At 44.2% G+C, this 24,989-nt stretch overlaps 1 protein-coding gene across 4 annotated transcripts in view; it reads left to right on the top strand.

The window, feature by feature from the left end:
* Nucleotides 1-24,989, top strand: part of COBLL1 (cordon-bleu WH2 repeat protein like 1) — a 1,696,088-nt gene that overhangs the window by 1,323,177 nt on the left and 347,922 nt on the right. For all 4 annotated transcript variants that reach the window (XM_044074828.1, XM_044074831.1, XM_044074829.1 and 1 more), the window contains exon 6: nt 23,089-23,186. In XM_044074828.1, the coding sequence (XP_043930763.1) occupies nt 23,089-23,186 (98 nt within the window). The remainder of the gene's footprint in view (nt 1-23,088; nt 23,187-24,989) is intronic.

Here is a 24,989-nt window from a genome sequence, read left to right as displayed (position 1 = left end):
GCATACTTTCTCTAAGCACTATAATCTACCTCTTTACTCTAAGTCAAGGGCAGGCTTTGCTTCTGCAGTCTTGCAGGGCCTTCTAGTCGCCCCTTCTACTCTATAACCACCACCCTTTATCTCAGCTTTGGGATTCAACCCTACAGTGATGACTGCAACAGTGAAACACGATGAACATAGTACAGTTGTGTACACTTACCATAAATGTACATGTTGGAGTGTCTTCACTGTTGCAGTCTTGGTTACCCACCCTCCTGTCTCCTCTTATACTTTTATTGGTGTGGTTCCCTACTTCACCCTTCTTCTGAGGTGTATTTGCTACAGGGTATGGGGTTTGTTGTATGTTACATTTTTGTTTTACTTGTAGCCTTCACTTTTGGGCACCTGACATCTGGGGCAAGAAAAACTGGAGAGCATGGCGTCGGCTGGGAGCTTTGTACCCCTGGCGCTCATCAGGGAGGGTGAGTACACAGCCGACGCCGGACCCAGACTTTGGGATTCTGGCCGACCGAGGGCTGCCTGCCGGCAGGAAGAACCTTACAGTGATGACTGCAACAGTGAAGACACTCGAACATCTACATTTATGGTAAGTGTACACAACTGTACTTTCTTGGAGCCACTCTCAAGGAAAGGACACAAATGTGCCCATCTTACCTCTTATACTAGATTACTTAACAGAAATGTTCCACAAAGGCCTGTCCTTCTCTTCAATTAAGATTCATGCCTATACCTTCTCAGCTCATTATAATACTGAGCCTCCCCTTCTCTCATCCTCTGGTCAAACAGCTCTTGAGAGGAGCCAAAAATTTAAGGACCCCCCCCCCCCCCCCAAGAGAGCTCCCACTCCAGCCTGGGACCTTAACTTTGTATTGGAAAAACTCGTGCTTCCACCCTTTGAACATGCTGCTTCAGCAGAGTTAAAATTCCTCTCCTGGAAAACAGCTTTACTTCTAGCCTTCACTTCAGCAAGAAGAGTGTCTGAATTGCAGGCCCTTATGGCTGTGGAACCCTTCATTATCTTCCATGCAGACAGGGTTCCCACAGGAATAACCCATCATTTATGCGAAAGGTGGTATCTAATGTGGCTTTAAACCAATCCATTCATTTGCCAACCTTTTTCCCCAGTCCTCAGAATACAGGGGAAAGGATCCTCCACTCCCTGGACGTGCACAGGCAGCTTAGGTTCTATCTGCACAAGACTAAACCTTTCTGAAAATCTGACCAGCTGCTAGTCAGTTTTGCTACAGGGGCAGAGGGCAAACCATTTCTACATGGCTAGCACACTGCATCCATTTCTGCTGCAAACACCATGGAAACCTGCCCCACAGGGGATCAAAACACATTCAACTAGGGCTACATCAACCTGTACAGTATTTCTCAGAGGAGTCCCTGCCAGGGACATCCTGGAAGCTGCAATCTGGAGCTCTGTACACACCTTCACCAAGCATTGCCACTTGCCTATCTTTTCTAAATCCAGACCTGGATTTGCTACAGCAGTCTTACAGGGCCTGCTTGCCAGCCCTAATGCTTCTTGACTGCCTTCACCCTTCCTCAGCTTTGGGAATCAACCCAAATATGATGACTGCAACAGTGAAACATGAACATAGTACAGTTGTGTACACTTACCATAAATGTAGATGTTCGAGTGTATTCACTGTTGCAGTCCTGGTTACCCTCCCTCCTGTCCCCCTGACTTCTCTTTACTTCTGCCTATCCTTTTTGTTTTGGCATACCTTATATCACTGATATTTGCGTTTTGCTGAGGGTGTTCCACACCATGTAATTGCTTCCTATTTAGGGGGCTCCTGACATCTGGGGCAAGAAAAACTGATGTAATGGTGTCAGCTGCATGTTTTATACCCATGACATCCTGACATCATTAAAGAAGCGACAGCATCTGACGCAGAAATCCCAAACTCTGGTATTCAGGCTGACTGAGGGCTTCCTGCAGGCAGATAATCCAAATATGATGACTGCAACAGTGAATACACTCTAACATCTACATTTATGGTAAGTGTACACAACTGTACTTTCTGGCTCTACACTAATAAATGTACATAATGACTTGCAAACATACCTTCTTCAGGACATTAAGGCACAGATCTAAATTATCCCTAAACAAACACCAGGCATTAATTGTTTATATAAGCTGGCCTATGAATGAAGTCTGATTTAAAACCAGCTGTGAAACAAGTACTAGTTGCAGATGTTCTTCGTGTTTCACTGTTGCAGTCATTACATTTTGGTAATCTGCTGGCAGTTTGCCCTCAGTCGGCCTGAATTCCAAAGTCTTGGGTCCTGCATAGGTTGCTGTCTTCTCTTCCATGACATCAGGTCATCAGGGGTATAAAATATGCAGGCAACGCTATTTTCTTTAGTCTTTCTTGCCATGCGGTGCCCGAAGCAGAAGCATTTTGCAAGTGCCGGTCGGCCGACTACTGAAATATTCACGTTTGAGTTTCAAAACCGAAGTCTTCAATAAAGCTAAGTACCCCATTGGGGAAACTTTTTTTCTTGCTTTTTACCGATGTCAGAAAAAGTTAATAATTGTATTACTTGTGGGAAGCAAATACCTCATAAGGATTTCCATTTATACTATATTCCTTGCCTAGGCCCTGATCACAACGTGCCTGGCTGTCGGTTTTGTGCTAGATTTAACCAACGCACTATTAAGTGTCAGTATATTTTTGCATCTAAGTATTTTGGGAACAGATTTAACTACCCAGAGATGTTGTCGGATAGCAATCTGACTACCGGAGTACATAAAAAACGCAAAGAAAAAGACAGAGAAAGGCAGACGAGATCAAAACCAACAACAAAGCTTCTAAGCCAGTCGCCGGTACTCGGTGAGGCACTTTCGCAGCCCCTGATACCCGCTACCTTTGAGTCGCAAGCCTCTACCGACACCCATGTGGAGTCAGGCATGCCGCAAGATACTCAAGGTATTGGACCGATGGATGTATCTCCCTCGTATGGGTCCAGAGCCGCTGAGCAGGCACCGGCTTCTGAGGGTGTATTCAGACCTCAACATTTTTATATCAAACTGACGAAAGCTGCAAAACCAAAGGCAAAGACACCTTCTAAAACTAAAAATGTGATGCCTGAGCCACATGCACAGGCCTCTATGCCTAAAAAACAGATGATCAAAATGGCTGAAGACCTTATTACCTTAATCAGGGGTTCCCATCTCCCTTCAGACAAGAGGCCTAGGCAAGACACTGACTATGAATCTTCAGATCAGGTTTCTGTTTCTTTGGATTCCTCTTCTGATCAGGAATTATCTTTACCTCCCTATGAGAATTCTGATGCTGAGGAGTCTATTCCTTCTACATCTCCTCCTGAGGATTATTCATTTGGAGAAACCTTGCATACTTTGAGGGAGCATTTTCACTGGGAGAGTCAAGACTTCTCAGAATCAAAAAAGATCCTCAGGGATTTCCTCCTTCTCCCTCAGCACAAGCCTTTAGCCATTCCCCCTGTGTTAGACATTGTAGATGATGTTTTTTCGGAGTCAAGCCTTACCCCTGACTCTTTACCTCCGTTTCCCAGTAAGCCTGACAGGTATTACAGGGTCCCTGACTCTCTCATAAATTTTTATTTAGTAACCCTGCTGCTGATCCTGAAACTATTTCACAGGGTCCAAAGGGAGTTAAGGCCTCAACAGCAAAAAACCCTACCCCCTCCGACAGAGATTCAAGGGCGCTGGACAGATGGGGGGAAAAAAGGTTTATACATCTGCAGCCTTGGCAATTAGGGTCTTAAACTGTCAGTTTCATATGCTTAAGTACCAACAACATGTTATGGGATTGCTGAAACAGAAAATGATTATTTCAGAATGTGCAGAAAATAAAGAATTGTAGGAATTATTGCATGCAACTGAGCAAGTTGGCAAGCATACCTTGCAATGTGGTTTTGATTCTTTAGAGGCCTCCTGCAGGGCCACAGTTACTGGATCTGTGATTATTAGGCGTGCCTGGTTAAAGGAACAAAATTTACCAGATCATGTTAAAGCTAAATTACTAGATACACCTTTACAGCATGATTCTGTTTGGTATTAAGGCAGAAGAGGTTTTAAAGAAAATGGAAGACAAAGCTAAGTCTATGCAAACTGTTAAAGATTTCTTACAAGTGCAGTCACCTAGATTCAGTAGACACTGGCCTACAAAAAATTGCTCCTTTCCTGTGTCGGACAGAGCTCAAAGGGGCAAATCCAGATGCCCTAAGGGTTCCAGGTACCAGGCTCAAGACTCATACAGGTCAAAGCAATGGGGCGCATCCACCTCCAAATCTGGAGGAGATAAAGCGCAAACCTACAGAAAGCAATACCAATGGCTTCACTCTGCCTACACCAAGCACTTATCTTTTTGCAGCACCCATAGGGGGAAAATTAGCACTTTTTGCTCAAAATTGGCAGTTAATAACCCAGGACAAGTGGGTACTGAGCATCGTATCACAGGGATACAGATTCCATTTCCACACTCCGCCAATGACAAATGGTTGGCCAGATCTGCCAAAAAATCAATGGGCAGAGGCACAGAAACAGGTTACGTCCCTCATGGATGTGGGGGCCATTCAGATAGTACCAGAACAGGAAAAAGGACAAGGTTTTTACTCGAGACTGTTCTTGGTACCCAGAAAGGACAAGGTCTGGCGGCCAATACTGAATTTATCGATTTTGAACACATACCTGGACATTCCAAAATTCAAAATGCTCACTTTGCAACAGCTTCTGCCCATGCTGGGCAAGAATGCTTGGCTGGTGACTTTAGACTTAAAAGAGGCATACCTGCATGTCCCAATAAGTCGTTCATAGGTTGGTACTAGGCTATCAGCCCTAGGGCCTATACAAGCCTAGCCATAACAATTCCCTGGCTATTTCTTCCAACATTATTTACTTTCCTGGACCCATGTCTAGCAGGGCGACTGACGTGATCCCTGGGGTGAATTTCCTTTCTCCCATCCAATCGTCAAGGTTCCTCTTGAAGAGGTCCAAAGAGAGGCACTCTGCTTGACATGTATGGGCAATCTATTCCAGAGTCTGGGGAGTCTCTGGGTCAGGAACCTATCCCTCCAGCATGTTTTGTTTATTGTGATGACAAGGTTTAGATCCCTGGAGCGTGTAGCTCTGAGGGATTGGGATTTCTTTAAGTGTAGCATGTCCAACAGCTCTGGGTTTGACATGGCCTTGTATGTTAAGCAGAGATCGCCTCTGAGTAGGCGATATGCGACAGTATAGCTGGAGTTTTTTAAGGCGGTCAGCGTAGGGCATCTGCTTTAGGCCTGTGATTCTTTTAGTGAGGTATTTCTGAGGCCTTTCCAGTTGTTGCAGATGTCTTGAGAGGTACATACCAAATGGGGCGTTGTATTCTATAATGGGTCTAATGAGGGATGAGTACAGTGGGACAATGACCTCCTTTTTTCTGGATGAAAAGTCCTTCGTGATGAGGTGTGCCACATAGAAGGATTTCCTGACTGTTGTGGCGATGTGGTTATCGAAGGTGAGACCGCTGTCCACCTGTGCCCCTAAGTCTCTTATCACACTTTCTGTGTTTAGTGTACTGCTACCTATATGGTAATTCATGGATACATGTTTTTTCCCAAAGGGGATAACAATACATTTCTTGGCATTGAGCTTGAGCCCATGGCTCTGGCACCAAGCATCTGTTTCTGTAAGGCCCTTTTGTAGAGTATCCACATCATTTATGGATTCAATAATGGCTCCCAGTTTGCAGTCATCTGCAAACTTGGTTAGCCAGGCTCCTTAGTGTTGACCTGTACTTCAGAGAAGTAGATGCCAAACAAGCGGCCCCAGGACTGAACCCTCGGTACTCCACTTGTCACTTGTCTGGAGCTGGATTTGGAGTCGGCTACTTTTACAGTGTGGGTTCTATCAGTAAGCCATTTAGCAACCCATTGGATGACATAGGGATTAATGCCCAACTTAGTAAGTTTATCTATGATTCCAGAGTGGGGGATGGTGTCAAAGGCCTTGGCAAGGTCTAGATAGGCTGTGTGGACCACCTTACCCTTGTCCATGGCTCTGGAGACTGATTCAAAGAAGTCAATCAGGTTCAGGAGACAAGATCGGCCCTTCACAAACCCAAACTGGGTGCGGTCCAGTGTTTGAAGGTTGCCAATGTCTTTGTTTATAAGTTCCATGATAATACGCTCCATGGCCTTGCAGATAAGGCTTGTCAGACTGATGGGACGTGCAGAAGATACCTCAGATTCAATGCTGGCTTAATGCATTACCAATTCTCTGGACTGCCCTTTGGCTCATCTACTGCGCCCAGGATCTTTACAAAGTGCCTGGCACCAGTAATTACATTTTACAGACTAAGAAGTATTCAAATATATCCTTACTTGGACGACTGTCTCATTCAAGCAGAGAACAAGGACACTCTTCTATGACACCTGGCATTTGTGAAATGGCTTCTAGCATGCCTAGGGTACACAATAAACGAAAAGAAGTCACAACTGGTACCCTCAAGATAACATTCCTGGGTGCAAGCTTGCATACAACTGCCCAGATGGCTTACCTCATGCCAGACAAACAAAGACAACTGACTGCTTACTTCAAACTGATGGCAACAAAAACCCAGACTTCTGCAAGACAAATTCTGCAGGCTCTGGGCTTAATTCTGCAGGCTCTGGGCTTCATGGCATCCTGCATCCTACTAATTCCATATGCAAGAGTGCATATGGGGAAACTTCAATGGTACCTAAAAAGTTTATGGAGTCCACATTCACACAGTTAGGAAACAGTGATTCCTCTCATCCCCTGCCTGCAACAGGATTTTCTATGGTGGGCAAAGGCCTGTCACCAAAACATGGGACGGCCCTTCACTCTACCCCCTGCCAGCCAAACCTTAACAGATGCATCAGATTATGCCTGGGGAGCCCACATGGCAGGAAGATGCATTCAGGGCATATGGGCACCAAATCAAATGCATCTACATATCAACCAGAAAGAGATGCTAGCTGTTCAAAATGCCCTAACAGCCTTCAAGGGATTTACTTCATCCAGGGCAACTACTAATAAAGACAGACAACAGCACAGTCATATGGTATATAAACAAGCAAGGGGGCACACACTCATACCCCCTTTGCAGATTAGCCATGGCAGTGTGGGACACAGCTTTGACCTACCAAATAAATCTTCAAGCTCAATTCCTGCCAGGAAAGCAGAACACTCTGGCAGACGATTTAAGCAGAAACATGATGGATCCTCACGAGTGGAAACTAAATCCACAAATATTCAGCATGATAACAGAAAAATGGGGGAGCCCAGACATAGATCTATTTCCCTCTCCTCAAAATTATCAATTGTAAAGATTCTGCACAAGGACTTATCACAGACAAGCATGGAAAGTGGGCGCCCTATCCTTCAGTTGGAAAAACCTGTCAGTTTACGCCTTTCCTCCTCTGCCTCTTCTACCCAAGGTCCTCCTAAAAGTCAGACGAGAAACCAAAGATGATATTAGTTGCCATGGACTGGCCCCGCCAATACTGGTACCCAATCTTAAGGAACTTGTCTCAATACCCAGCTTGGACCTTGCCTCAAAGACCACAACTACTGTCTCAGCAAAACAATCAGAACCTGCACAATCAACTACAAACTCTGAACCTGGCAGCATGGCTGATCATGTAATCATACGAACGACACTTCTCAGTAAAGCTGTGATGGATGTCATTTTGGAAGCCAGAAGGCCTAGTACTAGAAAATCTTATGCTGACAAATGGAAGGGATTCTGTGCTTGGAATCAAGCACAAGGAACAGATACAGCAGAACCACATATTCGTCAGATATTACAATACTTAACTGAGATGCTTGACAAAGACCTATCTTTCTCATCAATCAAAATCCATGCCTCTGCCATTTCGGCTCATTACAATACAGAGCCACCTATCATTTCTCATCCTTTACTAAAGCAGTATCTTAGAGGAGCCAAAAATGTAAGGCCTCCCAGAAAATCACCAATACCTGCATGGGACCTCAATTATGTGTTGGAAAAGCTCACCCTGCCTCCATATGAACCAGCCGCTACCACTGGTATAAAGTTGTTATTATAAGACAGCTCTGCTACTAGCAATTACTTCAGCAAGAAGAGTTTCAGAGCTACAGGCCCTCATGGCTGTAGAGCCTTTTATCATATTTTACCCAGACAGGGTGTCTCTGAGAACAAATCCTACTTTTATGCCTAAGGTGGTTTCCAGTGTGGCTCTTAACCAAACTGTTCATCTGCCAACTTTTTATGCAAATCTGCAGAACAAAGGGGAGAGAATTCTGCATTCCTTGGACGTACACAGACAGCTAAGATTCTACTTGAGCAGGACAAAAGCTCTAAGAAAAACTGAGCAATTACTAGTGTCATATGCTGCAGGATCAGAAGGAAAGGCTATATCAAAGCAGACAATTTCAAAGTGGGTAAGCCACTGCATCCGTTTCTGCTACTTACACCATAGTAAACCTCTGCCCAAGGGCATTAGGTCTCATTCCACTAGAGCTGCAGCTACTTCGGCAGCCTTTCTCAGAGGGGTACCAACCAAAGATATTCTAGAGACTGCTACTTGGAGTTCTGTTCACACCTTTACAAAGCATTACCATTTGCCTCTCTACTGTAAGTCCTGGGCAGGCTTTGCCACTGCAGTACTGCAGGGCCTTATAGCCGCACCTAATGCTGTTTAGCTCCAGCCTCCCAACCATAGCTTTGGGATTCTACCCAAATGTAGTGACTGCAACAGTGAAACACGAAGAACATAGTACAGTTGTGTACACTTACCATAAATGTAGATGTTCGAGTGTATTCACTGTTGCAGTCCAGGTTACCCTCCCGCCATCCCCCTGTCATTCTACAGTTTATCTTTCCTTCTCTAGCTCCTACAACCTATGTGGTGTATTTGCTTGTAGATGAAGGTAAAGTTTATATTGATGCATGTATATAGATATATTTATATAATATTGCTACCTCTTTGGGGGGCACCTGACATCAGGGGCAAGAAAAACTAAAGAAAATGGAGTCAGCTGCATGTTTTAAACCCCTGACGACATGACGTCATGGAAGAGGAGACAGCAACCGATGCAGGACCCAAGACTTTGGAATTCAGGCTGACTGAGGGCAACCTTCCAGCAGATTACTCAAATGTAATGACTGCAACAGTGAATACACTCTAACATCTACATTTATGGTAAGTGTACACAACTGTACTTTATTGCCCAAAGAAACATGACCCATACTGCTTAGCAAATTTTACATTCAGCATGTGGCAAATTTACCAAATGTTAAATGCGGAGTGCTGTATTCCTTTAATCGTGTGGAGCTTCTTGAGGTTTTATAGTTCAGAAATGTGAATACTGATCCTAAACGTTATGTTGTACATAGTTTTTTATATGCTGTACCAGGAATTCTTGGTGTTGAGAAAAAAACAAACAAAAAAAAAACCTTTATGGCTTTTGTACTTTCCTACACTGAAGGATCTTTCCTTGCACCAAATTATGGAAAGCTGTATAGTAATTTCAAGTACAAAAATAAACAACCAGTTGCACCTATAAAATGTGCCACACCAGAACTAAATTTAATAAGGATGTCTGCATTTAAACTTTTTTTGTATTTCAGGTGTGATGACCCTATATTCAAACTGTTTGCATCATGGCTCAGTTACCCCACCCCATTTCTTTACTGTTTTGTTTTAAATTTCCACCCACCCACTCTTCTAACACACATACTTCCTACCACTGACGATCACAATTAAAAGAAATGGTTAATTATCCAAACTGGATAGCAGTTTGCGACCATGAGTACGAAAGTCTTCGTTGTTCTAAATTTATACAATAATAATTCATGCACATACATGATGCTTATCTGACCCTCTCCCCCAAAAGCTAGCTGTTTTAATAAATTCACCCCCCCCCCCCCCGGAATGTTTAGGAATGGAGTAGTAGCAGTGCTACATATTTCTGGGGAATATACATCTTTTAACCATTATGATTTTTTTTGTTGGACAGTTTTAAAATGTTCTTGATTATTAGTGACGAAAATGATTGTAAGTTATATTAACTGTTGGCGTATCTGTTTCATATCATTAAACTTCAGGTTGGGGAAAATTTTTCGTAGCGAAACACTGGATGAGTAGAGTTTGCTGACGTTGTGGTACTCCTTTATTAGACAAGCTCTCTCCTAATTGAAAAATTTGCAGAATTTTTTATGAATTGCAGTTGACTTTCCTGACATGAAAAAGCCTTAACGTTATGTGAATATCTGCATGTGCCAGGCACAGAGATATTATCATCTGGGGTGCAAACAGCAGGTGCCTGCTGATAGCGGACTTGTACAGCCTGTACTTTAATCATGTAAATGCTTTATGAAATGGACGTTGACTGTAAACCACAAGGGTTTGTTGCAGATGTATGTTCATAGGTATCTACTAGGCTATCGGCCCTAGGGCCTATCTAAGGCTAGCCAAATGAGGTTCCCTGGCTTTCGCCACCCAAGAAAATTATTTTCCTGTTCCCATGTCGAGCAGCGCCACAGCAGTGATCCCCAGGGTGAATTTCCTGTTTCCCATACAGTTGTCAAGATTTCTCTTAGAGGGCTAATGAGGAGCTCTGCTTGACATGAATGGGGTAGCCTTTTCCAGAGCACGGGAAGTCTCTGGGACAGGACTCTCCCTCCAACATGTTCTGTTTATTGTGGTGACAAGGTTTGGGTCCCTGGAGCGTGTGGTTTGGAGAGATTGGGATTTCTTTAAGTGTAGCATGTCCAACAGCTCTGGGTTTAGCATAGCTTTATATGTTAGGCAGAGATCGCCTCTGAGTAGGTGATATGTGATGGAGTAGAGCTGGAGTACTGTCTGCGTAGGGCATCTGTTTAAGGCTGGCAATCCTCCTAGTGAGATATTTCTGTGGGCTTTCTAGTTGCAGATGTCTTGCGATGTACATGCCAAATGGGGTTTTTTACTCTGTAATGGGTCTGATGAGGGATGAGTAGAGAGGAATGATGACCTCTCTTTTTCTGGAGAAGAATCCCTTTGTGATGAGGTGTGCCACATAGAAGGATTTCCTGACTACTGTGGCAACGTGATTATCAAAGGAGAGACTACTGTACACCTGTGTCCCAAGGTCTCTTATCACACTTTCAGTGTTTAGTAGGCTACCGCCTATGTGTGGTAGTTCATGGGTATGGTGTTTTTCCCAAAGGGGATGACAATGCACTTCTTGGCATTGAGCTTTAGGCCATGATTTTAACACCAAGCATCAGTTTCAGTGAGGCCTCTTTGTAGAATGTCCACCTTAGGCGAATCTATTATGGCTCCTAGTTTGTAGTCATCTGTGAATTTTGTTAGCCAGAGACCAGCTGTATTAGCGTGGACTTCAGAGAAGTAGATACTGAACAGGAGAGGACCCAGGACCAAACCATGTGGTATTCCGCTTGTCACTGGTCTGAAGTCAGATTTGGAGTCTGCTACTTTCACTGTGTAGGTTCTGTCAGTGAGCCAGTTGGCCGCCAGTCATGTGACTAACAGATTTATGCATAGTCCAGTGAGTTTATCTATAATACCAGAGTGGGGATGGTGTCAAAAGCCTTGGCGAGGTCAGGATAGGCTGTGTGCACCACCTTACCCTTGTCTACGGCTCTGGTGACTGCTTCAAAGAAGTCAATCTGGTTTCAGATTTAGGAGGCATGATCTACCCTTTACAATCCCAAATTGAGTGGGTTCCAGAGTTTGGAGGTTACCTATGTCTTTGTTTATAAGCTTCAGGATGATGCGTTCCATGGCCTTGCAGACCAGGCTCGTCAGGCTAATGGGGCGGTAATTCCCTGGGTAAGTGGTGGCACACTCTTTGTGGAGTGGGATAACCATCGCTGTGCGCCATTCCATAGGCGCAAAGCCTGAAGTGAGGCTATGGTTGAACTATGGTACTTAGGTGGAGTGCCAGTTCGTTCTGTAGTTCATGTAGAACACAGCCTGGGATGTTGTCCGGTCCCATAGATGGCTGTGTTCTTGGCTTTGGAGAGTGCGGTTTTTACCTGTACATCCGTGATTACAGGGGCTTTGCAATCTTCCAGTATGGAGATGGGCCCTTTGTGGGGGGGGGGGTAAAGTTTGCACTGAACTTGTCTGCCAGGGTGTTGGCAATATCCGTTGGTTCTGTATATTTAATGCCATTGTGCTGTAATCAGAACAGATCTGAGTGTTACCATTGAGATTGACATAGCTGTAGAAACAGACACTGGATCCTACCCAGTTCGGCTTTAAGGGCAGATCCTCTTAAACCTGGTTGATTTTTTTGAAACAGTCACCAAGGCCATTGATGAGGGGAAAGTGGTCCACACAGCCTACCTGGACCTCGCAAAAGCCTTCGATACAATACCCCATTCGGGCATTATAGATAAGCTCACCAGCTTAAATATAAACTCCTATGTCTCTAGATGGGTTGCAAACTGGCTCAAGGACAGAACCCACATGGTTTGAATTGCTGGAGCCATGTCAGACTCCAAACCAGTTACAAGTGGCGTCCCACAAGGCTCAGTCCTGGGACCTCTCTTGTTCGGTATATATTTCTCGGAGGTACAGGCCAACACGTAAGGACTGTGGCTGACCAAGTTCGCAGATGACTGCAAACTGGGCGCCATAATCGACTCTCCAGCCGACACAAGCATCCTCCAAAAGGGCCTCATAGAAACAGATAACTGGTGCCAGAGCCATGGCCTCAAGCTAAATGCCAAAAAGTGTATAGTCATCCCCTTTGGCAAAAACAAAGTGCCCACAAATTACCACATAGGTGGTAATCCATTAAGTACAGAAGAAGTGATTAGGGACCTGGGGACCCAAGTTGATAGCAATCTCTCATTCGACAACCGCGTGGCCAAAGTGGTTAGAAAAACATTTTATGTAGCCCACCTAATCATGAAGGGATTCACATCTAAATCAGGGGAGGTCATCGTGCCTCTTTACTCATCCCTCATCAGGCCCATAATTGAGTACAATGCCCCTTTTGGGATGTACCTTACCAGACACCTGCAGCAACTGGAAAGACCCCAAAAGTACCTCACCAAGAGGATCAAAGGGCTCAAAGAGATGCCATATGCTGCCCGGTTAAAAAAAACTTCAGCTCTACTCAGTGGCATATACAGCCTGCTCAGAGGCGATCTGTGCCTGACGTATAAAGCCATGTCCAACCCGGAATTAATGGACATGCTGCACCTCAGAAAATCCAAATCCTATCGAGCTACACGCTCGAGAGACTTGAACCTCAGCACTGAAATAAATAGGACATGCTGGAGGGACAGATTCATAACTCAGAGGCTCCCTTCACTCTGGAATAAAATCCCAGGTTAGGCAGAGTCCCTCATTGACTCTCTTCAAGACGAATCTTGATGAGTAGATGGAAGATCGTAGGTTTACCCCGGGTATCACTTCTGTGTCACTGTTAGACAGAGGCACAGTATACTAACCTCGAAAAAGGGCATAGCAAAATTAATTTAAAATGGGTGGCAAAAGCCAAACACACTCTGGCTAGGCTTATAAATGCCCTAGGGCAGATAGCCTAGTATGAACCTATGAACCTATAAAGCTTTGTGGTTGTCTAGAATCCATGGAGATTTTGTTTTCGTAACTAGCTTTGGAGGATTTTATGAGGGATCTCAGCTTCTTGCTGTGGCTGACCAGGGAGTTTCTGCAATCATGGGATTTTACCCTTTTTTGCAGCAGCAGTTTCTTCCTTCTGTTGCAGAGTTTGTTTATGGCATGGAGGATAGCATCTTGTTTCTGTTGGGGATTGCACAGTCCATACTCTCGTGTATGTGCTTATACAGTGCTTTTGTATATGATTCAGCAGTTGTGTCTCTATTTTCCATCTGTGTGGGTGATGTGAAGTTGGCCATCTCTGAGTTAAGAAGCATGAAGTTGGCTTTGGAGAATTTTTTTTACTGTGGTTTCCTTAATGGGGGTGGGGGGTGGGGGTAGGATATGGATGTCTAGCGTGATTAGCTTGTGTTCGGACCTGACTAGCGAGGCGTTGACCTCTGGCGTGGAGCATCTGTTACCCATATTGGTAATGAGCAGGTCCAGGATGTTGCTGCCCCTGGTAGGGATATTGACAAACTGATCCAGGGCATTGGAATTGATGAATTCCAGAAAACATTGGGCAAATGAGTTGGTACACAAGTAGTTTTCCCAGTTGATTGTGGGGAGTTGAACTCTCCCAATTTTAGGGTTTTAGGCTGTACCTTAATATTATCCAGTATATCGAGAAACATGAAGTGGGCTTCCTTGGGCATGGCGGGGGATCTGTAACAAGCTACAACCTGAATTGCAGTCTTGCGTAGTGTTAATTGTACTTGGATAATTTCGGATGCATTACGTTGAGCAACTAGCCTGGAGGTGTGATTATCCTTTATGAATATGAACATGCCTCCTCCTTTAATGTTTCGGTCCAGGTTAGGTGGCCGAAAGGTGTGGTAAGAATTGTAGGCTGGTAATGCAGGGGTGCTCTCTGAAGCCTAAAACCTGGTGTCTGTCACTACACAGATACTTCAAGAATGCAACTGCAGTCATAACATATGGGTTGTCCTGCCTCAGGCAGCCCTCGGTCGGCCAGATTCCAAAGTCTGGGTCTGGTGTCGGCTGGTGTCGCCTCCTCTCCGACGTCAGAATGGCTGGAGTATAAAGGCATCGGCCGACGCCATCTTCTTCAGTCTTTCTTGCCGCGCGGTGCCCGAAGCAGAAGCAGTTCGCAAGTGCCGGTCGGTCAGCTCCTGTGTTTTCAGTTACAAAAGTCATCTAAAAGCTAAGTACCCCGTTGGGGAACATTTTTCTTGCCTCAGCCGATGTCAGAACAAATTGAGAAAGTTAATAATTGTTTGTCTTGTGGTAAACAAATACCTCATAAGGACTTCCATTCTTACTGCCTCCCTTGCCTGGGCCCAGACCACGACATCTCTGCCTATGCTTGCTTTAATAAGTGCACTCTCAGGTGCCGGGCAGAATTTGCCGAAGACTTTGTCGGCGAATCCTTCGCTTATATCATGCCGTCGGAACAACCGACAACACAAATTTCCAAAAAGCGTAAGGACCAGGACCGACATCCGCGGCCCGCGTCCTCTACCGATATTTCTCCTAAACCCTCCACGAGTGCTTCGGTCCCTTCGGAAGTGGTAATTCAACCGCTCCAGGATGATGACACAGCGGTAGCACGTCCTTCGGTCCCGGAGACTACACCGGTGCCGGTTATTGATTTTCCTCCAGAAACCGAAGTTCTGGATCTACCCGACACCATTCCCGTGGACAAGGTTACTCCTGCGCGTGGGGCAGCTAGGTTTCCTGTATCCATGTCCATCAAGGCCTATGCACGTGCCAAGGCCCATCCTAAACCTACTGCCCAGGCCCCTTCTTCTGAAAAGCAGATCATGTCTCTTGCTGCAGACCTCATCTCTGTTATCAGAGGGTCTCAGCCTCACCCAGACAGAGGTTCTCAGCCGCCTGCAGAGAAAAGGCCTTGAACTGAGCAGGCTGACAACCTCTCTTCAGATGAAGCCTCTGGGGATTCTGAGCATTCTGATACACAAGAAGAATCCTTCCAGGCTTATGAGGATTTTGATGCTGAGGAGTCAATTCCCTCTGCCTCTCCTCCAGAGGATTTTTCATTCGGTGAAGTCCTCCACTCTGAGGGAGCATTTTAAGTGGCAGGGTCAGGAATTTTCTGATTCTGGGAAAAGGCTTCGTACCTTCCTCAAGTTACCCCAGCACAGGCCTTTAGCTATCCCTCCAGTTATGGATGTCCTGGATGATGTTTTCTCCGACTCCAGTGCTAACCCTGATTCCCTCCCGCATGCTCCTATCAAGCCAGACAGATATTACAGGGTCCCTGACACTCACAAGCATCTCTTTAAGGCCCACTCTGTGGATCTAGAAACTATTTCAAAGGGCCCCAAAGGAGTGGCTACTTCCTCAGCCAAGAATCCACTGCCAGCGGATAGGGAAGCAAGGTCCCTGGAGAGATGGGGTAAAAAAGTTTATACCTCTACCACCCTTGCCATGAGGTCACTTAACTGCCTTTTTCATATGTTTCAGTACCAGGATTATTTACTGGATGACTTACAGAAAAAGCTAGACTCTCCTGAGTCTATTGATAGAAAGGCATTGCAGGATCTGGTCCATAACACTCAGCAGGTTAGCAATCATTTTCTACAGTGTGGTTATGATGCATTGGAGGCTTCAGGTAGGGCAGCTATGACAGGGGCTGTTATACGTAGACATGCTTGGTTAAAAGAACAGCCACTGCCAGACCATGTTAAAGTAAAGCTACTTGATGCACCCCTGGAAAAACAAAAGCTTTTTGGTGCTAATGCACAAGATGTGTTGATGTCCATTGAGGAAAAGGCTAAATCAGTTCAGACAGTCAAAGATTTCCTCCAGGTTCAGCCACCCAGATTCAGCAGGAATTGGCCTTCAAAGAATTGGTCCTTTCCAGACACTGACAAGTTTCAAAGGGGAAAAAACAGGCGTGCTTGAGGTAGAGGGCAAAACCGAGGCTCTTACAGGGGCCGCCAGTGGCAACCACCAAATCAAAGAAGTGGCGCAGGCAGTCCAGCTGCACCACAAGGACAATCACAATGACTTGACTTTCATGCCGCCTACCAAAGCTCAAAGAGAAGCACCTTTAGGCGGAAAATTATCCTTATTCTCAAACAATTGGCATATCTTAACCAAGGGCAACTGGATTCTGGATTTAATAGACAAAGGTTACAGATTCCACTTCCATACTTTACCAATAAGACAAGGCATGCCAAACCTGCCACATCATCAAAGGGCAGAGGCACTCATTCAAATTTCAAAGCTGCTAAGCATAAAAGCAATAGAAAAGGTCCCTCCTCAGGAAAAAGGCCAGGGATTTTACTCAAGACTGTTCCTTGTTCCAAGAAAAGAAAACAAATGGAGGCCTATACTGGACTTGTCTACTCTAAATACTTTTCTCATTGTGCCAAAGTTCAAAATGCTGACGTTACAGCAACTCCTTCCCATGCTGGGCAAGGGGTCTTGGCTGGTCACTCTGGACCTCAAGGAGGCATACCTGCATGTCCCAATCAGACACGGTTGCAGAAGATACCTCAGATTTCTTGCAGGGACAGAGCATTATCAATTCTCAGCATTGCCGTTTGGCTTATCTACTGCGCCCAGAGTGTTCACGAAATGCCTGGCATCAGTAGTGGCACACTGCAGACTCCAGGGGATTCAAATATACCCCTACCTGGACGACTGCCTGATACAAGCAGACAACAAACAAACCTTGATAACAAACTTGGACTATGTCATTCAATTGCTACAGGCCGTGGGATACACAGTCAACATTCAAAAATCAAGACTACTGCCATCCCAACAGATTATCTTCCTGGGAGCCAAACTGGACACAAAAACACAAATGGCCTTCCTCACAGAAGAAAAACAAGAGCAGTTACCAGACTACTTCAAAGGCCTAGCAAAGCTCTCCCAGCTGACTGCAAGGAAAATCCTGCAGGCCCTGGGGTTCATGGCATCTTGCATTCTCCTGATACCTTTGGCAAGGCTTCATATGAGAAAGCTGCAATGGTACTTAAAAAGCGTATGGTCACAACACAGCCAGAGCCTAGAGGACGTAATCCCACTTATTCCATGTCTGCAAAGAGAATTCTTGTGGTGGGCTCAAGCAAGTCAGTTAAACCAAGGCATTTCTTTCAACAAACCTCAAGCAGGTCAAATGATTACAACAGATGCCTCAGATCATGGATGGGGGGCGCACATGGAGGACAGATGCATCCAAGGGCAATGGAACCCAAGGGAAAGGCATCTGCACATAAATCAAAAAGAGATATTGGCAGTGATACGTGCAATCGAGACTTTCGAAAAATCACTTCAACAAGGACATTTGCTAATAAGGACAGACAACACCATGGTTATGTGGTATATAAACAAGCAGGGAGGTACTCATTCTTATCCCCTCTGCAGGCTTACAATGATTCTCTGGGAAAAATTCCTAAGTCTGAAGATACATCTGCAATCCCAGTTTGTGCCAGGCAAGGACAATATACTGGCGGACAAGCTGAGCAGAAATTTCTTGGATCCACACGAATGGATGCTGCATCCTCACATTTTTTCACAAACAACAAGGACATGGGGAAGACCGGATATAGATCTCTTTGCTTCTCACATGAATCATCACCTGGAAAAGTACTGTACAAGGACCCACCATCCTCTAGCCTGGAAAACGGATGCTCTCTCCTTCAGCTGGAATTCCCTAACAATTTATGCATTCCCTCCTCTACCACTGCTGACCAAGGTGATACTGAAGATCAAGGCAGAACAACCAACAGGCATTTTGATAGCTCCAGACTGGCCAAGGCAGCACTGGTACCCATTGCTGTTGAGCATAACTCGGACCAAACCGTGGCCTCTGCCCCTATGGCCTCTGCTTCTAACACAACACAATTACAGGACTGTTCATCAAAACCTGAAAACATTGCATCTGACAGCCTGGAGGTTACCATAACTCCTTCCGATATCTCTCTTTCCAAAAAAGTTCAAGAGATCTTACTGGAAGCACGCAGACCTTCCACCAGAAAAACCTATTCAGCCAAGTGGAAGAGATTCATCATCTGGAATGCTAACAGGGGTCAGGATACAACAGTATTGAGTATACCTCAGATATTGGAATACTTGGCAGAACTGTTTCATACTGGTCTCTCATATTCTTCCATAAAGATTCATGCCTCAGCAATCTCAGCAGAATACAATTGTGATCCTCCTGTGTTTTCGCATCCTTTGCTAAGACAGTTCCTAAGAGGGATAAAGAATATCAAACCTCCCAGGAAACCGCCAGTACCTGCATGGGACCTCAATTTCGTCTTGGAAAAATTAACTCTTCCTCCCTTTGAACCAGCAGCAACTTCAGAAATGCAATTTCTCTCATGGAAAACAGTTTTCCTATTGGTAATCACATCAGCAAGAAGAGTCTCAGAGATACAGGCACTCATGGCAGTACCTCCTTTTCTCATTTTTCATCAGGACAGAGTCTAAGAACCAATCCTTCATTCATGCCAAAAGTAATTTCCAGGGTGTCTCTAAATCAAGCCATTCACCTGCCTACTTTCTTCCCCAATCCTCAAAACAGGGGGGAAGCACTGCTGCATACTTTGGACATGCACAGGCAACTACGCTACTACTTGGACAGAACTAAGGCCACCAGAAAGTCTGACCAACTGCTTGTAGCCTATGCTGCTGGAGTACAAGGAAAAGCAATCTCCAAACAAACAATTTCCAAATGGATTGGACACTGCATCAGTTTCTGCTATTCTTTTCATGGAAAGAGTGTGCCAGCCAATATTAGGCCACACTCCACCAGAGCTATAGCCACATCCACAGCTTTCCTAAGAGGAGTGGCTACAAAGGACATTCTAGAGGCTGCTACATGGTGCTCCATGCATACATTTACCAAGCACTACAACCTGCCTTTATACTCCAGATCCCGAGCAGGCTTTGCTTCGGCAGTCTAGCAGGGCATTTTAGCTACACCATCACTTTCTTAGTTCCAACCACCCCCAGCTTGGCTATGGTATTCAACCCATATGTTATGACTGCAGTTGCATTCTTGAAGGACATAGTACAGTTTTGTACCTACCATAAATGTAGATGTCTGATAGATATGCAACTGCAGTCGGATTTTCCCACCCTCCTACCCCTCTGCAACCTTCTTATGGGTCCACTCCCCCTACTCCTATTAGCTGGGGGTATCTCCTATGGTGTATCTGTTTATTACTGTTGTGCATTTCTGGAATTGTTTATCCATTCACCAAATTTAGCCTTTCTAGGAGGGCACCTGGCATCTGGGGCAAGAAACACTGAAGAAGATGGCGTCGGCCGATGCCTTTATACTCCAGCCATTCTGACGTCGGAGAGGAAGCGACACCAGCCGACGCCGGACCCAGACTTTGGAATCCGGCCGACCGAGGGCTGCCTGAGGCAGGACAACCCATATGTTATGACTGCAGTTGCATATCTATCGACATCTACATTTATGGTAGGTACAAAACTGTACTTTCTCCATCTTAAGGAGCGCCTTGAGTAAGTGCATTTTGAGGTTTAGACTTCTAGCATTGAGTAGCATTACCCTTAGATTTTGCTTGTTTGTATCTACTATGATGGTGTGTTTGATGTTTGAGCCTTGCCTAAAAAAGGCACTACAGGGGTGGCAAGAGCCTTAGCCAGTACCTAGAATCCCAGAGGCGACAGGTGCAGGCCATTTCTGGCAAAGCATCGTGGCCTGCCGATCATGTCGTCTCAGGCAGACAGATACTGGATCCCCTTGTAATGGCACCAGAAGCTTAGCCAATTGTTGAAGTTAATCATTCTGTCCTTGTACTGTGGTCTCTTTCTGGCTGATGGCATGATGCTACTCAGGGCTAGTGTCATACCTGCCTAGGCCACATAGTCAGAGAGCTCCTCCATGTTTCTCTTCATGTAGTCCAGGAAGGTACGTCTCAGGTCCTTCACTCCAACAAGGACAGTGACAGAGTTATATTTGTACTTGTTTTAGAATGACCTGAGTGTGTGCATTATATGGCAGATCGTGGCACCCGACAGGCAGCTGACAGTAACCTTCTTGTTTAGCCTAGGGAGAGGGATGTCAGTGTGCCTGACTATAGAGTCACCAATGACTAGTGTGTTGGGTACATTGTTTTGCCTTATGGGCTGAGGTTGAGAGGCACACTGATTTTCTGGGCTATGTGTTGTTCGGGTCATGTTGGGGGGTGGTGGTTGCTTGCGTTTCAGCTTTGGAGGTCTCTGTTGTTTGGACAGATTTTTATTGAGAGCCTCCACTAATGTAGGTGTGTGTTGTGTTACTATGTGTGGGTTTGGGTGGTGCAGGTATTTATGGACTGTGTAGAGTGCAGTGTGGTGCTTACCTTCTCCTCTTGACTGTCTAGTCCAGGCTTGGCTGGAGAGAGCTTAGTTTCCATTTTGGCTATATAAGTGCATCTCTCACAGGTTGTAGTGTTGGGTGGTAGGAGGAGAGGGTTGTCAGTGTACATGAGGCAATTGCTACGTTGCCCCAAGATGCCCAGATTCATCAGGTGGACAGGAGAAAATACTGGGAGCTTGACCCTTAGACATGCCTGGTTAATGCTTATTAATTTAAGTATTAAGAACTGATTTCCTCTTGATAAGTGGTGAAAGTTGAGTGCTGCAGTAATTTGTAGATTATTTAGTGCTTGCAACAATATTTGAACAGTGCTGACCACAAAGAAATTTTGAGTGCTAAAACTAGAAAACTGGCTAGTTCTAAGGGAAAATCTGAAGAGCCGACTTTCTCACACCAGGAGTAGTTTAAACATAGCTGCATGATGTGCAAAACCATGCAGACATGGGCTTTTAAACAGAAAGATGAAAGGGATAGAAATAGCCCAAAATGGCCAATGGCATACAGATTCTGAGCTGAAACCACTCCTCCAGCGACAGATAGGCAGTTCAAAGCTCACCACTCTCACTGATGAACAGAGAAGCTTCCCTCTATCTTAGAAAGGTCAGGGCAACACAGAAACTTACAAATAGCCCAGAATTCACCAAAATCTGAAAACTAGACTCTACTGATAATAAAAAGGTGGGAAACGAATAGAGAGAGAGGATTTTTTGTTTTTTCAAAAGTTAAAGCAGATACAGGAATACAAACACTTTTAAAGCAGAAAACTGGCTATCACACTTGAGTGTGTAGCCCTTAACAGTTAAACAGTTGAAAAACACTTAAAAACGATCAATTAAAAAGGAAACAGTATAAGAATTCAAAAAACAGTTCAGATAAGTAGCAAAGTTAATAAAAAATGTTCAAAATAATGTGGCTAGCAAAAACAAGCAATAAAAAGCAAAACAGAGGTACGTTAATCCACTCAGTCTCCCTTTTCTCTCTCTGCTGCTGTAGGACTCTGCAGGACACCCAGGCAGGCTCTTGCTGAGGTAATAGTCAGAAAAAAAAAAAAAAACAATGCCAGCAAATATATAAAATAATTCAGTCAGGCAAAAATTAAGACAAAGCAGAACTCTGAAAAGTTAAAGTGCCAAGAATTATACTATAGCAATACGTGGTTTGGACCTGAGAGGGACCAAACAAGCCAACCGGTAAATTTAGCATTACCCACCAGAATTATAATATGACATTATTTAAGAAAAGAAACTATCTTAAATGAGTTTAACATAGCGAGACAGTTTTAAAATAAACGGAGATGTCGTTGCTTTATTTTATGTTGTTCGCTATATGTAACATATTTAACATAACGAAAAAAAAAAAAGGGCCTTGCTTTCTCTCCTGTATTTTTAACACATTGTCTCGCTATGTTAAACCCATTTAACATAGCGAGACAGGGTTTTAGAAGTTATACTAATGGAAAAGGACCTTTTCCATTAGTATAACTCAAACGGCACGCTGGCCAATCGCGCCGCCGCTTTTTTGGGGGTCATGGTATAATTATCAGTAATATATTTCCAGATTGAGTGGACAAGCATTATTGTGTACCAAGATGCATCTTAAGGATGGCATGGAGACATTGGTTGCTTGTTTAGATATAGTGTTCATTTTTGTATGCAGTGGTCTGTTACTTAATTTATTTCCAGCGCTGTGCATTTGACTGATGATAAAAGTGTGATTATTAAGCGAAATGGCAGTGTTGATCTAGCACAAGAATTATGTAACATGTCAGCTTCACATTACACGAATGGCAGTGATGCACAGAGAATTAAGACCGAGCTAATTGTGTACCAAATTAAGTAATCCTGAAGTTGGGAACTTCTAGTTGCAGATTTGGCAAGTTTAACAAAGTGTGAGCCATTTTTTCTGCTGCATGTTCCTGCATAATTCCTGAAAAGGTTTGGTTGTGTCTAGTGGAATTACCAATAAACGAACAGTGCATGAACACTTTGTAGAAGTTTTATTTATGGCTGTAGCTAAGTGTGCACATTGCCATCTGTAGTGTAGTAGATTTATTTTGAAGAATAAGATCTTCAGCCTTGCAATACTTTATGCGAAGATCCTTAAAAACTTACAATCTATGGTGTTTATTTTAGAATTGTTCCAAGGACCACACAATGATACTATTCAACGGGACAAAGATGGCAAAGGTTTATTAGGCTTGTTCAGACGAAGCAAGAAGAAGCAGGACCAGGTAAAGATATTTCTGTTATGAATGTTTTTTTTTTAAATGTAATTTTTGGAACTTGATGCATTCATATCTGCAGATTCTGGTTTAATCTAGTTAGGAAATACACACAGACACAGACACCAGTAGAAGAAGCCCTGTGATCTAGCAGTTGCTTTTTCAGTTTTTTTTCTCCTCCATTTTTCCCATCTGTTCAAAATGTTATTCAAGCTTCCATTTTAAAATGCAGTCCGGTTCCCTCCCTCTTCCTCTCAATCTGTTGTTGCATTCCAGGGTATCACTGCTGTTTTGCAAAACAGTGTTTTTTGTCATCCCTGCATGTCTCTCCTTTCAGTGACCATGTGTGCTACCAGTTTTGTGTCTGTCCTCCTGCTATAGGACCAGCTGTTTTCTATGCTGCTGGATGTGTGTCAGTGACACTGTCTTTCTATTTCAGCCCTTCATTTGCTGCAAATCTGTGATGATTGGGCGCCATCTGGTGTACTGACCAACAGCAGATTGTCATCAGCTCCTCTTGATTTTGATTGTTACCTGCCCCACCATCTTCCACATGTTATTGGCATTTGCCACTGCCCTGTCCTATTGCAAGTACATGGATCATCCTTTAGGTGTTTTTTTTACCTCTAGAATAGTTTTTCTGTTGCTCCCTTCTCAGGGTCCTCCCAGTACAGGCCTTGTGCATCCGCTAGCCTGAGTGCACACACACATCACACATCGGGCATCACACACACAACAGGAGATGCACTTCTTTGGCGATCCACATTTAAAATGATACAGCTCTTGACCAGAATATGGACTGATAGCTGCATGTGGGGAGTAATGATGGTGGTCTTGCAAAAGAGTAGATTTAAGAAAGTGTGGTAGTGCTAGTTTATGGCCTGTGCATAATAGTCATGAAAACCCTGGAGTAAGTTATATTTCTCCACTCATCAGCTTCTTGCACAAATAATTTGTGTGTGTCACAAGTGACACGTATTCACCACGGAAATTTCATTTGTAAGTACTGTGTTAAGATGCTGCATTTCTTAATTTCTGGTAGCCTCCTACCACTGTCCGAGCCACAGCCTTTCCCTCCATTGTATTAGATTAATTTCTTATCCGGGTTTTAGCCTTTTTTCGTTCATGTTGATCTGCCTTTTTCTCCTCTCCCTTCTTGCTAACTTACACTTATTTTCTATCCTTCTGTAATCTTTCCTGTGATTGGCTATTACTTACTATGAGCCTATCGGTCTGCAGACCATTTCAAGCCTAGAAAAAAAAAAACCCTAATCAAAATTTCACTCTAGCCTCAAGGAGAACAAGACAGACCAGGGGACAGTTTGAGGCTGCCGGTGCAGCTATTTAGGTCTACCTTTAAAGTGGCGAGGGTGTTACTCTGCTTGACATGTAGTGGAAGTTTGTTCTAGTCATGAGCGATACACTGAGATATAAATTTAGCATGCCAGCCTGTCTTATTTATCTGACAATGAAGTTTAGTTCTGTTAGCCAAGTATTTCATGTAGCATTAGTTTAGGTTTGCATCTTTAATGGCACAAAAGCTTAAACTAGGATCTTTATGGAGCAGAATGTAAGAGACACCGTGCAAAGAAAGGGCTGCCAGTCTCTCCTGATAACTAAGATTTTTGAGACCACTGATACTTTACTTATTAATCTCTGAGGTATCGAAAGTCGTGTGATACGTTTAGGTAAATGTATGCCAAAAGGTGCTTTATATATTCAATAAGAGATGAGTAATGAGGGATTAAGACTTTTTTGGATCTAGTGGAGATGCCTTTGGAAATCAGAACTAGACAAAATGTTTTTGTAATT

This window comes from Protopterus annectens, chromosome 6.part0 (genome assembly GCF_019279795.1).
Source record: "Protopterus annectens isolate FY-2018-M chromosome 6.part0, PAN1.0, whole genome shotgun sequence".
Lineage (NCBI taxonomy): Eukaryota > Metazoa > Chordata > Ceratodontiformes > Protopteridae > Protopterus > Protopterus annectens.
Note: the sequence above shows the minus strand (reverse complement) of the source record. Positions and strands in the feature narration are given on the sequence as shown.